Here is a 14,340-nt window from a genome sequence, read left to right on the forward strand (position 1 = left end):
AGAGTTTACGACAGTAGTAGAGGACAATACTGTTTCCCAACTGTAGGGGGACCCCGAGAGTAAAAAAAAGAAAAGTAACCTAGTGCTGCTTTAAGATTGGTTCCTTAGTTCTATGCATTACAGCAATAAAAAATGTAAATAAAACATTTGAGAGTGTTCATATATTTGTAAATTCTAGATTTTAAATAAAACATTTCAAACATGTTCTTACAAGAAAGTACAGGTACATGGATACTAGCAGATGATAATACTGTGGTGATTTAATACATACTATTACACTGTAACATATTTAAATACTATGGTATTTAAACCAAATAAGCATTTGGCAAAAAGCTTTTATCCAAAGTGACTTGCATTGCATTTCAAGGTAGGCCTATACATTTTTTTTTAATGTAAATAAAAGTAGGTCATGTAAATGTAATATTTCACCTAAAACACCTCAGAAAAAAAAGAGTCAAGAGACGCATGATATGAAAAAAAAATCTACCTTTTTATTAAAATATATTTCCAAGATAATTTCTGTGTTGTCATGAAAAAGTGTCATAAAAAAAAACAGAAATTAAACTATGTGTGTCATATCTATCCACATTACTGGCACTGTACAGAGAGGATATGCATAGGAAAGAGTGACAGAGTGTCAGAACTATTGCTTTGTTCAAATAGTGATTCATATAGTGATATTTGGTGTTTTCTTCACACATCAAGCATTGAAAAAATGACAGGCAATGTTATTCCAAACCCATATAAGGGTGAATAATAATAATTTTTTGGCTGAACTATTCCTCTAAAGCATTCATTACTTTACTTATAGATATTTGAGAGTGTCAGCAGTCGGGTCCACTAGAAGAAAGCACACATGGGCTGATATCTTCTGAATCCAGAGACACCGAGAGTCTAAAGCCCACAGGGATGTGGTCCGTCAGTCCAGCCAGCTGAGTCACGTATGTAAACTCTTCCACATCCTACACAAAGATTTAAATACTTCAGAACATATGTGACCCTGGATCACAAAACCAGTCACATGTCGCACGGTTATATTTGTGGCAATAGCAAGAAATACATTGTATGGGTCAAAATTATAGATTTTTCTTTAATGCCAAAAATCATTAGAATATTAAGTAAAGATCAAGTTCTATGAATATATTTTGTAAATATCCTACTGTAAATATAGCCTGGAAATCCAGACCTAAATCTGAAAGGTTAATGGTCTGGCGTCGACTAATGAAAATCGGCCAGCTCGAGGGGCGGCACCAAGCATGCATTTGAAAATCTCACTGCACGCAATTGGATAACACTACGACCAATCACAACAATACACAGTCTAAGTCGATTCCAGATATTCAAATAGTTGTATCTCGGCCAAATATTGTCCTTTCCTAACAAACCATACATCAATGGAAAGCTTATTTATTCAGCTTTCAGATGATGCATACATATAAAGTACTTTTACGGCAAGTGTATTAAACACTGAAGCACAAACATGTCATTCTTAGCAGGAAACGCACCGTTTTGCAGTGACAGGCGACGGAGCTCTCTCGATACAGAAGGTAATCGATCCGCCGACCCACCCAGGGTTGATCCGGCTCAGGATAAACCAGAGGAACACCGTCGACCGGCACCGGGGGAGATAAATAGTCCTTGCGCAGTTCTTCACTTTCCAAAGTTCTACAGAAAAGATCAAGGCTTGATTAATTACAGAACACTGACTAGGGCTGAACAATATATCGAAATATCGCAAATATATAAATATATATATCGCAACAGCTTGCAATAACTGTGGTCATGAATAAAAGACAAAGATAAAATCACTCACTGCTCTTGGCTGAATTACTTTTGTAGCTTTAATAAGAATCAGTATATATTTAATTCATACAGTGAAAACTAAGCAGTGTTTTATTTTTACATTGGATTATTCAGTTTCTGTTGTTAAATAAACCCAATGTAGTCCTTCCTGAAATCCTGAACCCCGTGATTTACACTGATGTTAAAATAACACTTCTTATGCTACAGTAAAACTGCAGCAAAAAGAATGTGAAACAAGTATGTAGGTTATATAATTTTAAAAATATCTTTAAGATAATTTAAGTTTATTTGACACACTTTAAGTGTGTAATTATTTAATTATTGTAATTAGTTTTAATTATTGTATCGCATTATTTAATGAGTTCTGTCGCATATCGCACTTTTCTTCAATATCGTGCAGCCCTAGCTCTGACTGAATCAAAACATGTTCAAACTTTGCAGATTTTTCTATGCTATGCTTCATTTCATCATAAACTTTATATGTATATTTCAAGTGTGTATATATATATCCATATCTCACCGCTGCAGGTTGTCTGGAGTCCTCATGTTCTCTTTATAGAGTGTTGGCTGTTCCAACAGGGTTCCTACAAATAAAACCACAAGTTTATGTGTTTCAATATTTCTATTTGGAATTTCACAAAATATAATAATTTGTACACTTTTTAAATTATTCATGCAAAACTATAACTATTAAAATACAATTGCATACACTAAAGAATGAAAAGAAACAACATCCTAATAGTAATACCCAAATTAAAGTGGAATAAAATAAAAGTAAAATAAAATAAAAAAGTTATTATTTAACCACAGAATATCCGAAACAGCAACTTTCCATTTCAAAATGTACGTTCAAGTGTGCTAGTATTAAGATGATTTTTGATCGATCGGATCACAAGTAGGTAACGCTAAATACAGGTGTAAACGGGGTGTAAAACGTTTTGAGCTTGTCCACTTTTGTCCACTTCCAGAGGTAGTTGAAAACGCATTAGACTGGATTGCTGTCGTAGTGTAAACGCTCATGTGGTCGAATGTGTTCAAACAGCCACAAAAGACCGTCTACTCTCCGCCTCCTGATCTAATGCACAAACATTATGGGAAGCGCTCTAGCAAGTCGGGATTTAAACTTTGCCGGCTGAAGATCCAAGTTTGTTTTGAAGATGAAAAACGTACCAAGCACAATGTTCTCTCACCACTCCTGATTTCTAACACACACTCACAGCATTCGGCTAGTCTTGCAACTATCAGAGCAGAAACTAAAGCTGATGCTCAGTATGTTTAGTCTCTGTGTGCGTTCATATGTAAATTGCTCGATCTTATTTTGTCCATTAGATTGAAAGATCTGAAAAAGTCCATACATTTTCCCGCCCATAGACCCTCCCCTCGAAGAAATCAGGACAGAAGTGTTTGAAAGTGGACAAAAGAGACGGATTTAAACACCAGGTGTTAACGGGTATGTGTCTCTCGTCTACTTCTGATCCGATCGACCAAAACGCATCTTAATACCAGGTGTGAACAGGGCCTAAGAAGCAAACGGGAGTGTTACCGATGACCCAGGGCTTCTCTTTCCCGGGTCCAGCTCGGCAGGGGTCTGTATATTCCTCAAACACACTATGGCTTTGCTCCAGCCTGTCATCTAGTAAAAACACGTGAAAGACATGAAAATGCTGATTTAGTGAGGCAGTATCTTCCTTTGCATGAACATTGATCTTTAATCAAGACGTACAGTGTGTGGTGTGTTGTTCAGTACATACCAGGGGAGCAGTTGTCGAAGTTAAAATCCCCACAAAGCACGTCAAACATCACCATTTCATCTTCTCGCCGGGTCACCGCTTGAAACTCACTGATCCATCTGGTCAACATGTTAAGCTGCTCAAAGCGTATCTCTCCATCCCCTGATCAAACACCAGAAATCTCTTAATATTTGATATGCTTCAAAGCATATTATTATACACATTTGTGCAATTATATTATTTGCAATCATTAGTTGGGCAATTATAATTTGTGCATGATTCAAACTGACGGCAAAACAATACTTAAGTATGCAAAAAACAATCCGTCTTGAACACTGGGGTTCTAGACAATTTAATTTCATTGGATTAAATTACACAAAATATTCAAAAATGTATATTTTGACATTATTTATTCATCCTTGTCTTGTTCCAAACCAGTATTTGAGATCTGAGAGCTTTGGTGCAACCGATTTAATTTTTATTTAAAGCTATCATATGGCTCGTAATATAAAACACAAGTTATATGGATAGATAGAGTACTGTTATGATGCTTTTCTGGCACTTTAATGGTGTTTATGTCCTTTTTGGAGCGGACATGCTCATATGAACTGTTGACGTGTGCCAGGGTTTCTCTAGCTGGAGTTTGTGAGTTTATTAAAAGCTAATAATTAAATAAATCATAAAAAAATTTTTTTATATAGTTTTATATATAAATAAAGTAATTCATTAAATCATAAATAAATAAAAAATCTGCATGTAATGTCAGCATTAACCGACATCAGAGAACTGTAAACATAAGGAATTGTTAAAATATAATAAAATCTCAGAGAGACTTCAAATAAATATTTCAGCTCAAAGATTTATATATATAAATGACAGCATACAGGTTTGGAACGACATGACGGTGAATAAACAAACATTCATTTTATAAGTTAACTATTTCTGTAGATGCATCATAACAATATCAACACACTTGCCTTCAGGAGCGTGCAGATGAGTGCAGTTAATATACCCAACCATTTTCTTTTCCCCTTTTTGTAACCCTATGTCCACCTTGTGAGAAAATAATTTGGTTTAGGCACACTTTTTAGTATAGTTAGTTAAAGGCCCCGATATACTTCAAGCAAAATAGAAGAACAAACTGGTGTCACATCAATTTGAACAAAGATTAAGCTTGTTTCAGGAGTTCAAACATTCCAAACGAACTTTTAATTAGTTTATTAAAAGTTGACCATTGAGGTCAGATGCAATTAATAACATGAACACACTGGAGAGAGAGAGCTGCTTTAGAGTAGAAATTGAAGTTGTAATTCTAATTAAAAGTGACACTGACATTTTTTCATGTTTAATATTGTAAAGCTGCTTGATCTAAATAAATGTGACTCGACTGGAGTGCCAAATTGTGTGAACATATGCACGTCACGTCACAGCCGCTGTTTTCTCACGGCTGTCATTTTACTTATTGAGAGGAAAGCGTGCAGCACATTACAAATCATGACCTGAGCGGGGCTAATTTGCATATTCATAGAACCACGTATACTAAAAGAGGCAAGGGTGTAAAGTATTTTTGAAACACTCAAATACTTAAAATTCAATCTATTTTAAGGTATGAAGAATTGTTTTCAAGGAAAAAAACTTTTAAATATGTCATTTTGGTGATCAAAAACTAGTTTTAAAGGGGTGGTTGAGTATGATTTCACTTTTCTAACTTTAAACAACATCTGCAAAGTTACGACGCTCAAAGTTTAAAGCAAAGGGAGATATTTGCTATTAAAGAAATTGCTTTTTATGGACTTCAACAAAGGAATGGTTGGGACTACACGACATTCCTCCCGGGTTAGTGACATTACCAACCCTATAATTTCCATAAACCCCGCCCCCGGGACACTATTTATAGATTATCAAGACAGAATATGCTAATCACTGACTAGAAGATAACTACACATAAACTGCATAAATTCATCAACTAACCAGTCAGAAATGTCCTGTTGCTTCTACATGTTGTCACTTCTTCTTGAGTCTCTCATCATTGTCTGGATCCAGTTTGAACATAAAAGGCTAAAAGTTTTTGAAATTTTCAGTGCATGTGTGTGTGTGAGTGCAAGCTGTTGAAGCTCCGCCCCCTGTGCCACGAGCAGCAGCTCATTTGCATTTAAAGGAACAGACACAATATGGTGCGTTTTTGCTCACCCTCAAAAAGTGACATCTTTAACATGCTATAAAAATATCTGTGGGGTATTTTGAGCTAAAACTTCACATACACACTCTGGGGACATCAGAGATTTATTTTACATCCTGTGAAAAGGGCATTATACCACCCCTTTAAGGGATAAAATGATTGACTACAGGCCAGGGGGACTTTAAGGAAACATTCCAGTTTGTCATTCAACAAACATTTTGGGAACGTTAATGTTTAATGTTCTCTGAACACTCTGAAACAAGTAGTAACATTAAAAAAATCTTAGACGAACGTTTCAGAAAAAAAATTGCATAAGCAATGTATAAATAGCATTTTTGTGCTAACGTTTTGAAGTCATTATTAAAGACTAGATAACGTTCTATTAACGTTACTGGAAGAACGTTTGTTCGTAACTTTGAGAGAACCTTGCCAAAACTCGGAGAACGTTCCCAGTTAGCTGGGATAGCGCTGCTCAGGTATTTTGAACTTTTTTTCCCCCTAAGCGAAGAACGGAAAATAACTTTGCTGTGAGTTTACCGGGGCCTTTCATTTCCAAACCTATATATAATAAAACATTCTAGATCAGCAGCAATATTAGACTGAACGCTGTACCTTTACAGCCAGCAGGCCTTTGGCAGCCAGTGCGTCCTCTCCTCGGCTGTTTGGAAAGCAGTGGTACTGAGCGTCCATCACGGGATAGCGACTGGCCAGGAATAAACCACTGTTAAAAAACTTGAAAGAGGAGCACGTTCCAGCAGGCTGGCAGGCGTAAACGCCAACGTCATAGAGAACATGTTCGTAGAGCGTCCCGAGAGACTGCGCGAGCTTCAGAGCGGCTCTCTTATCGAAAACCTCCTGGAGGCAAACTATATCCACAGAGGTCGGGAACAAAGAGGACACTTCCATCAGCATGTCGCCGTCTCTTAAGGAACAAGCCGGGTGCTTGCGCTGCTTGGAGTTGTGGTGGCAGTTGTGTTTGGGAAGCTGATGCTGGGTTGGGCCATTGGTTTCATCCGCTTCAGTCCCGTCCTTCTGATCTGTGATGGAAAAGTCTACAGATCCGTACGAGGACGGGGTCGGTTGCGGCATCAAACTGCTGGACGGGGTAACGGTGCCGCAGCTACTCGGAGAATCTACGAAAATAGGAATGTGAGGGCGAGTGACTCCCTGCACGACGCTTTTCCCGATGACTGACGCGCGCCGTTGCGAATGCCCGAGGTTGTTGAAGCGCGCTACGCCGTCGGGCAACAGGCACAGGTTGCCTGTCAGAAACCCAAAACTGACCTTCTTCGTCTCCTCCCATCTAGAATTACGATCCTCCACGTGAACGATCTGCACCTGGCGGCGGTACGAGAACGGCCGGCGTACGGCCTGGAGCGGAGCCCATAGTACGAATCCCAGGAGGGCGAGTGGCGTGGAAAGTATAAACAGGATGAAGAACAGGACGGAGCCAAAGACGAGCTTAAGCGGGTGGAGGTAGCACTCCTGCTCGCGCCTCAGCACGCGCTCCTGACTGGTGGAGACGCAGACGGCGAGGAGACGGTCCAGGAACCAGAAACACGGGAAGATGAGACTCCATCCTACAGCATGGAGACCTTCCAGAAAACAGTTGGGGAAAGGCGACTCTCTTAAAGACATGCCTCAGCGCCGCACGCCACGGAAAGAAGCCTTCTCATCTCAGATCTTCCAATAACCACTCGAACTCTGTGGCCAAATCACAAATAAGGGGAAAATGTTAGAACGTTAGTGAAAAGCTATATATTTAACAAATCAACTAGTCAGTGGATTGTATGAACCAGGGTTATTATTGTTAAAGGAATAGTTCACCCAAAAATGGGGGTTATACGGCTGTTGCCAGTAGCCAGTGATTATAGTTTTAAATATGGACATATTTCTTAAGAAAAATTTCTTCAAAAACTCGGGCACTATTCAAAGCCATTACAAAGCTGGGAAGAGCCAGGATTGTATTTAATATAACTCTGATTGTGTTCAGCTGAAAGAAGAGGAAAGAAAGTCTTATACACCGAGGACGGGTTGAGCTTGAGTAAATTATGGGATAATTTCCATTTTAGGGCGAACTATTCCTCTAACTACATCTAAAACCACACAAAAATAAAAGTTAATTGAAATAAAATATAATAAAATAACTCTGAACCAGGGTTATTAACTAAAACCATAAAAAAAGTATTTGAAATAAAATAAACATTACCTAAAATAAAATGTAAAAAAAAAAAAAACTTATTTTATTTCAGCTGCCAACAAGCATTTCTCGTTTTAGTTTAGTTGAAGTACTAAAATTACTTAAACTAAAATAAAAAATAAAGACAAAAGGACAAAAAATTACTAAAACTTTAACTAAAATAGAAAATGGAAAATGTGAATCAAATATTTGAATATTCAAATATCAAAAACAGTATCTCAATTATAGTAAAATAACCCTTTCACACAGCAGTCAAAACTTCAGACACACTGACTATTGTCCATGTTAGAATAATAGTAATTTAAATATTCAAATTTTTTATAAAAACTGAAATAACACTGGCTTGAACAACACGCTTTAATGTGTTAGTTAGTTCTGTCTTAATGAAATCCCAGAGAAATAAAAGCTAACATGCTCTCAGAGAAGTTGACAACATTTCTATACACATAGTCAGTTAGTGGATGCTGGCTTTTGACAATCCCTTTTCTTTTCAATGCATTAGTTGCATGAATGGCTCCTTTGACAAACACAATAATCTCCACGCAGCCTGTTGAACAGGAGAAACACGCTTTCATACAAGCATGAAAGCTGTCATCCGTTCAAAGAAATGTTTCAGTTCTCAACTGGTGGTTTGTTTTCAAATTGTAGGTAATAAATCTTTTACATGTATGCATTTAGCAGACTTACTTACATGCATTTCCAGGGAATGGAACCCATGACCTTGGCGTTAAATGTAAAAGCAAATGTATAATGCAAAAATAAAAACACCTCCTTCTGCTCCAAAATTTGTGTTTCTTCAATTGCTCGACATTTCACAACTGTCTGTATATAATATCATGGGATACGTCCGAGTCATAGGGTTTCTGAATGAGGGAACTCACCCATACAAATGTTGTCAGCAAAACAGCACTGTCAATAAATACAACAGGATACTATGACATGAATAAGAGATAAACATCAGAGGATCATAATGCATTTCTGGCACCAGAAACATATATATTTGGCAGTTTTACTTGCTATTCAAGAGCCAACAGTGCACTTAGAGATTAGAGACTTACAGTAGCAGGGATCTTCTGTTGACCGCATACTCAACTGGATTAATACCTATTGATTTATCGATCGAGAGCATTTACGACACACTGATATGATCTAATCCATAGTGATTAATAATACAATCAGATGCATGTAATTGCAGGTCAAAACATGCACGGGATCCAATGCGAGATGAACTCCACACGTGTGCTCTGACGTCATCCTGCATCTGTGCGAAATTATCATATTATAATTATATATATTCTCTCTCTCTCCATCTCCCGTCTAAACCCTGTTACGGCTTTCCGTAATCTAGTGACAGTCACGTGTCACTGGTGACCAGATCCCGGTTAGTTAGCAGGGCGGAAATGGCAGCAGTCGCGAGCTGGTAAAGTTTACCTGTCTTACCTGACTCGGTTTGTGGCGCGCGAAGGCTTTGCTTTGAACATGAGCTGATGTTGCGGTCCGTCCGTGTATTGGGACACCTTTCTGATTCAGTGAATCCGATTCATCAGTCTCTCTGCTGCTCGTGTTCCTCCAGCGGTTTCTACACGCACGCATACAGTATAGTAGGTCATGCGCGCGCCCGTCCACATCCCCGTGTGCGCGCGCGCTTGCTTCCTTCCGCTCCCTTCTGCTAAAACTAGCTTATTTTGGGGGGGGATGTTTGGGAATATGTTGGTGTTACTGCTTTCATACAATATATATACAGTATATATGTTGACATGTCCAAACTTGAATGTGCATTTTCTCATTTTTAACATTTGTAATGAAGGGACCAAGAAAATAGGCACGTTGAAATACCTTGTTTATATATTTTTAGCTTAAACATATAAACGTAGCTTATGTAAAATGATTTGTCCTGCCGATCTAACATGCACATCCAAACGTGTTATCTTTCCATTCACCTCCAGACTCTGTGTTTTCTTGCATTTCTAGGTTGTTTATTTCCAAAAAGGAGCAAAGCATGATGGGACATGTGGATTGAGACATTTCTACCACAGGAACAGACTCCGTCCATCCAGTCGTGCCATGAAACACAAGCAGCTGAGCAGCAGCAGAAGATCCTTCAGCAACCTGGACGGGGCAGTTTCAACAATCACCCTGTGCAAAAACTCAGGGTTGGTGTAGGCCCGCTCCTGGACGCCAGGCGTCTCCTTCAGGATCCCGTAGGTGTTGACAATGAACTCGCTGAAGGGAGGGTGCAGACGCGTGTTATAGCCCAGAGTATGAAGCCTGTCCATGATCTCTGTGTGTCTCTCCAACAGCTGGAACTTATAAGCTTCATCCACAGTCCCGGTCAGGGGGTGAATGGAGACCTGATGTTAAATATTGAATGAGACAGCAGATACATGTCAAAACATCCCACAGGTTCATGTCTGAATCTACAGCCAGCAAACACTTAACAATTACACAATCCCAGTTGCATTTGACGGGGAAATATGAATTACTTATAGTTGTATCTGCATATAAACTGAGAAAAGGCATTTTGAGAGTCACAAAATTACACATTTCACCTTTAAAGTTATGATGACTGCATTTTACCATTGCATGCAGCACTAAATAAATATATTTAATAATCTGCCTTTAATATTCTTGAACATTAATGTAGCTAATTAGCTTCTTATAGTCAGTCTACATGTGTCTCAATATCATGTCCCGCTCACCTGCTCTATTTTGTCCCGTATGTTCTGCACGGTGAATCCATACAGTCTAGACTGTTCCTGGAAAACATGTGAGAGGATTCGGCGGTCCAGCTGGAAGGCAGTTTCGCCCAGTAACCGGCTGTGATCTGCAGTTATGGATCAGACTAACCATCAGTACACGCGAGACCAGGGTCGGCTAAAGCTTTTTGAAGCTTTAAAAGTTCAAACTCATTGTTTGCTCAGACTTAGAGTTTTTGCAATTTAAATTGTGTGTGTGTGCCAGGGTTGTTATTATTGACTATAACTATTAAAAACATTTTATACAAAGCTGAAAAAGTAAACATGCATGGAGAATGAAACTGAAACACTGGCCAATATTGTAGGTTTCATATACGCGTATATCTCCACGGATTTACATTCATCAGTAAGAGCCGAGTGTGAAGGATGAATTAGCAGAGCAATAGCACAGCTGTACATCAAACATTGCAATCCACACAACATAATGCGAGACATTTCAGAGTTCACAAGAGGACACATTGTTGGTGTGTGTCTCTGGTTCATCTGTGATCAGGACAGCAAGTCTTTGTGTATCGAGAGTTATAATATCCGGGGTAATGTCGGCATTAAACCACAGAGGACGAACAACATCCAACAGGAGTAACTGTCGACAAGAGGAAGCTTCTGACAGAGACGTCCAGTACTAACCCGGATTGTATCCGAAAAACATAAAAGCACAGCTGCCCAACTCACTGCACTTGTGCTGTGGACAATGTATTGTTCTCTGATGAGTCTTTCCCACATCTGTGTGAGTTACGGTGTGGAGAAACCCTAAAGAGTCTGAACCCCCGGACTGTTTCTGCCCAGAGAGAAGCACGGGTGGATCAGTGATGGTTTGAGCCGCAATATCAGGACAATCCTGACTGTGTTTGATGGACACGTCACTGCCGAGGAGGACCAAACCGTTCTGGAGGACCATGAACACCTGATGATCAAGCCGTGATAATACACACAGCAAGACTGGAGACAGAAGGGTTTGATGAAGATGAAAGTGAAGTTGAACATCTCCCATGGTCTGCACAGTCACCAGATCTGAATATTTTGGAGGAGCGAGTCAGAAAACGTTTTCCTCCACCAACATTAGTGACCTGGACACTGTTCTGGAAGAGGAACGGCTCATACCTCAGACTGTGAAGGACTTGTGTCCGTCATTCCCAAGATGAACTGATGCTGTATTGGCTATAAAAGGAGGCCCTCACCATACTTATAAATGATTGTGATCTAAACCATGTGTTTCAGTTTCATTGTCCATCCCCTATATATATATATATATATATATATATATATAAGAAAAAAAGCTAATTCGAAATATTAATAAAACTATAAAGCATATAAATAATAGTAAAATTGAAGTGATTCAATTCATGAAATTAGTTAGACAAATATAAACTGTTTATACATATCTTTATGAAAATAGAATAAATGTTACAAAGTATTAGTACTTTAGGCTATCATTAATTTTTTTGATCTCGGGCAGACAGTGAAAGAATATAGTGCAAATTATGAAGCTCAAATTTAAGAAACTTTACATGTGTGTCACATGTTTTGATCATGACATCATCCCCAGACTATTGGTGTTTTTTCAAATTAGTTTTCCTCAAATTACTATTATTATAACATGGAAAATATTCAGAGTTGTGTGTCTAAACTTTTGACTTCTGTGTGAAACAGTGTTACTATTATACTATTACAGTAAAATATATATATATATGAATTAGTTAATATTTTACATTTAAATTTTTTATAGTTTTTTTAATTTTTTGTTAAAAGTCTATAGTTTTTATTCAAGTTTTAGTTATTTTAGTACATTAAAGTTAAACTAAATGTTGCTTCTGCAACTAACTGAAATAAATATTTTCATACATATTTTATTGGTAACACTTTACAATAAGGTTAAATTTGTTAACTACATTAGTTACACAGCATTTATTAATCTTAGTTAATCTTCTGAACACTTACAAATATATATTTTTTAAGATCAGAAGTTGTATCTGACTTATTAATGCACCGTGAACTAACATGAAAATAAATGCTGTACACGTTGCTTATTGTTAGTTATGCATTAACAAATGACACCTTGTTGTAAAGTATTACCATTTGATTTGATTTCAGTTGAAGTAATGGACATGTTTTTGTATGGTAACCCTGGTGTGAAATGAAGGTTGCACACCTCTGAGTGTGTGGTGTGTGAAGGAGCAGCTGGGCAGCTCCTCATGATTGACAGCTGACAGTTGATTGACAGGTGAGGACGTCTTATGGGCTCTTTTCAACAGCTCATCACTGAATCTGCTCTCCCCAAGATTTGATCTCCTGCCTGAATTACAGCAAATACTTTATATACAGCACTTAAACTTCAGCCTTTACAAATATAAAAATAGCGAATAAATGAACTCAAAAGTCAAACATATTTCTCTGTACTGGGTGTGGGAGAGATTAAAAATATGTGACTTTATAAAGCAGGCCATGTGCTTCATAAAATATTACAGTATGAATTCATGATCTATTCAAGTTTTGATGCAATTTTATTCATATTTTGAATTAGCTTTCATTTGAATTTTTGTAGTTTTCTTGTTCTTTTTTTGTCATTTTATTCGGGTTTATTTTAAATAATGCTATTTATTTTTATTTAAATTTTTGTTTGTATTTATTTATTTACAGTTAATAATTGTAGTGCTGCAACTTCAGTTTATTGCCAATAATTTAATTTTTTTAACTATATCTTATTTCATTTCAGCTTTATTTAATTTAACAGAAATGTATGTTTTATGTAATGATAATAACCTTAATCTGCACTATATCAGCTCTGGCTGCACAACCAAACAAAGTCACCTTAAGTTACCATATATTTTTTTATGGGGCCCAAAAACTCCTTTCCTACCGGTATGACTGATCAGACCATCGGCTGATGTAAATCTGTTCAGCTCAGCGTTTTCTTCACCATCCAAACGATACATTTCACGGCACAGTTCCTCGACGTCCATTCCCAACGAACCGTTTTTTACCGCATCCATTTTTACTCTCAAATGATTTTACTTCTGTCTCAAGCACAAGAATCAGAATGATACTATGACGTCATCAATGGAACCAGAATGTAACCTTAGAGACAGTGCTGGAGAAAGTTACTTTTAAAAGTAATGCATTACAATATTGCGTTACTCCCTTAAAAAGTAACTAATTGCATTACTTAGTTACTTTTTTAGAAAAGTAATGCGTTACGTTACTTTTTTCCCACCTGGGCTGGGCTTGTTTTTTTATAACACAAAAGTTATATTTTTGGGCAAATGTAAAGACCCTTTCACATCAAAAGTGAAATAATAATCCTCATGCTGAAGGACATGTGTACAGTAGAGGAAAGCACACAAGCAAACCTTTCTATAGTAATTTTTGCTTATTTAACTGAATCATTATAGGTCAGAAGCAAGTGAGATTAAATGCATAAAAATGTAAGTTTTTGGAGGTTTGCATAGTATTCTGATTCTGCATTCACTGATTTTATTCATTTTGAGGAATATTGAATATTTTTTGTGCAAGTGAGATGAGTAAATGCTCACATTTAGTCTAGAACTACAATAAACATCATGTACACACACACACACACACACACACACACACACGTCTCAACATGAGTACAGGAGAGCTGTCAGTCAATAAATGGGAAAACAAAGTAACTTGCGTTACTTATTTGAAAAAGTA

The 14,340-nt window shown here is 37.5% G+C and overlaps 2 protein-coding genes across 3 annotated transcripts; both read right to left on the reverse strand.

The window, feature by feature from the left end:
• Positions 1 to 167: 167 nt before the first annotated feature.
• On the reverse strand, positions 168 to 9,572 carry smpd5 (sphingomyelin phosphodiesterase 5). 2 transcript variants are annotated; one of them, XM_079627131.1, is made up of 8 exons: positions 9,353 to 9,572; positions 6,325 to 7,416; positions 4,511 to 4,586; positions 3,555 to 3,695; positions 3,347 to 3,436; positions 2,324 to 2,387; positions 1,506 to 1,665; positions 168 to 962 (listed from the first exon to the last, which is right to left on the reverse strand). In XM_079627131.1, the coding sequence occupies exons 2-8, from the start codon at positions 7,348 to 7,350 to the stop codon at positions 825 to 827; spliced, it is 1,695 nt and encodes a 564-aa protein (XP_079483257.1). In that variant the 5' UTR covers positions 7,351 to 7,416; positions 9,353 to 9,572; the 3' UTR covers positions 168 to 824. The 2 variants fall into 2 exon arrangements, with proteins under 2 accessions (XP_079483257.1, XP_079483258.1); XM_079627132.1 differs by having other exon boundaries at positions 469 to 962; positions 8,971 to 9,398.
• Positions 9,573 to 9,884: 312 nt separating this feature from the next.
• LOC307006298 (speriolin-like protein) lies at positions 9,885 to 11,730 on the reverse strand. Its single transcript, XM_079627135.1, has 3 exons — positions 11,296 to 11,730; positions 10,612 to 10,736; positions 9,885 to 10,263 (listed from the first exon to the last, which is right to left on the reverse strand). Exons 1-3 carry the CDS (start codon positions 11,657 to 11,659, stop codon positions 9,940 to 9,942), a joined length of 813 nt encoding a protein of 270 aa, XP_079483261.1. The 5' UTR covers positions 11,660 to 11,730; the 3' UTR covers positions 9,885 to 9,939.
• Between the last annotated feature and the right edge of the window lie 2,610 nt (positions 11,731 to 14,340).

This window comes from Phoxinus phoxinus (genome assembly GCF_949152265.1).
Source record: "Phoxinus phoxinus genome assembly, chromosome: 10".
Classification (NCBI taxonomy): domain Eukaryota; kingdom Metazoa; phylum Chordata; class Actinopteri; order Cypriniformes; family Leuciscidae; genus Phoxinus; species Phoxinus phoxinus.

Bases quoted from the DNA above. Each gene is read 5' to 3' on its own strand.
- LOC307006298 (XM_079627135.1), bottom strand. From the start codon at position 11,659: ATGGGAGATGTTCAACTTCACTTTCATCTTCATCAAACCCTTCTGTCT. The intron at 10,737-11,295 runs GTTAGTACTGGA...CCATAACTGCAG, and splicing joins GTTTTTCGGATACAATCCGG to ATCACAGCCGGTTACTGGGC. The intron at 10,264-10,611 runs GTGAGCGGGACA...ATTTAACATCAG, and splicing joins TACGGGACAAAATAGAGCAG to GTCTCCATTCACCCCCTGAC.
- smpd5 (XM_079627131.1), bottom strand. From the start codon at position 7,350: ATGTCTTTAAGAGAGTCGCCTTTCCCCAACTGTTTTCTGGAAGGTCTC. The intron at 3,437-3,554 runs GTATGTACTGAA...TGTTTTTACTAG, and splicing joins CTTCGACAACTGCTCCCCTG to ATGACAGGCTGGAGCAAAGC. The intron at 1,666-2,323 runs GTGAGATATGGA...TCTTTTCTGTAG, and splicing joins ACTCCAGACAACCTGCAGCG to AACTTTGGAAAGTGAAGAAC.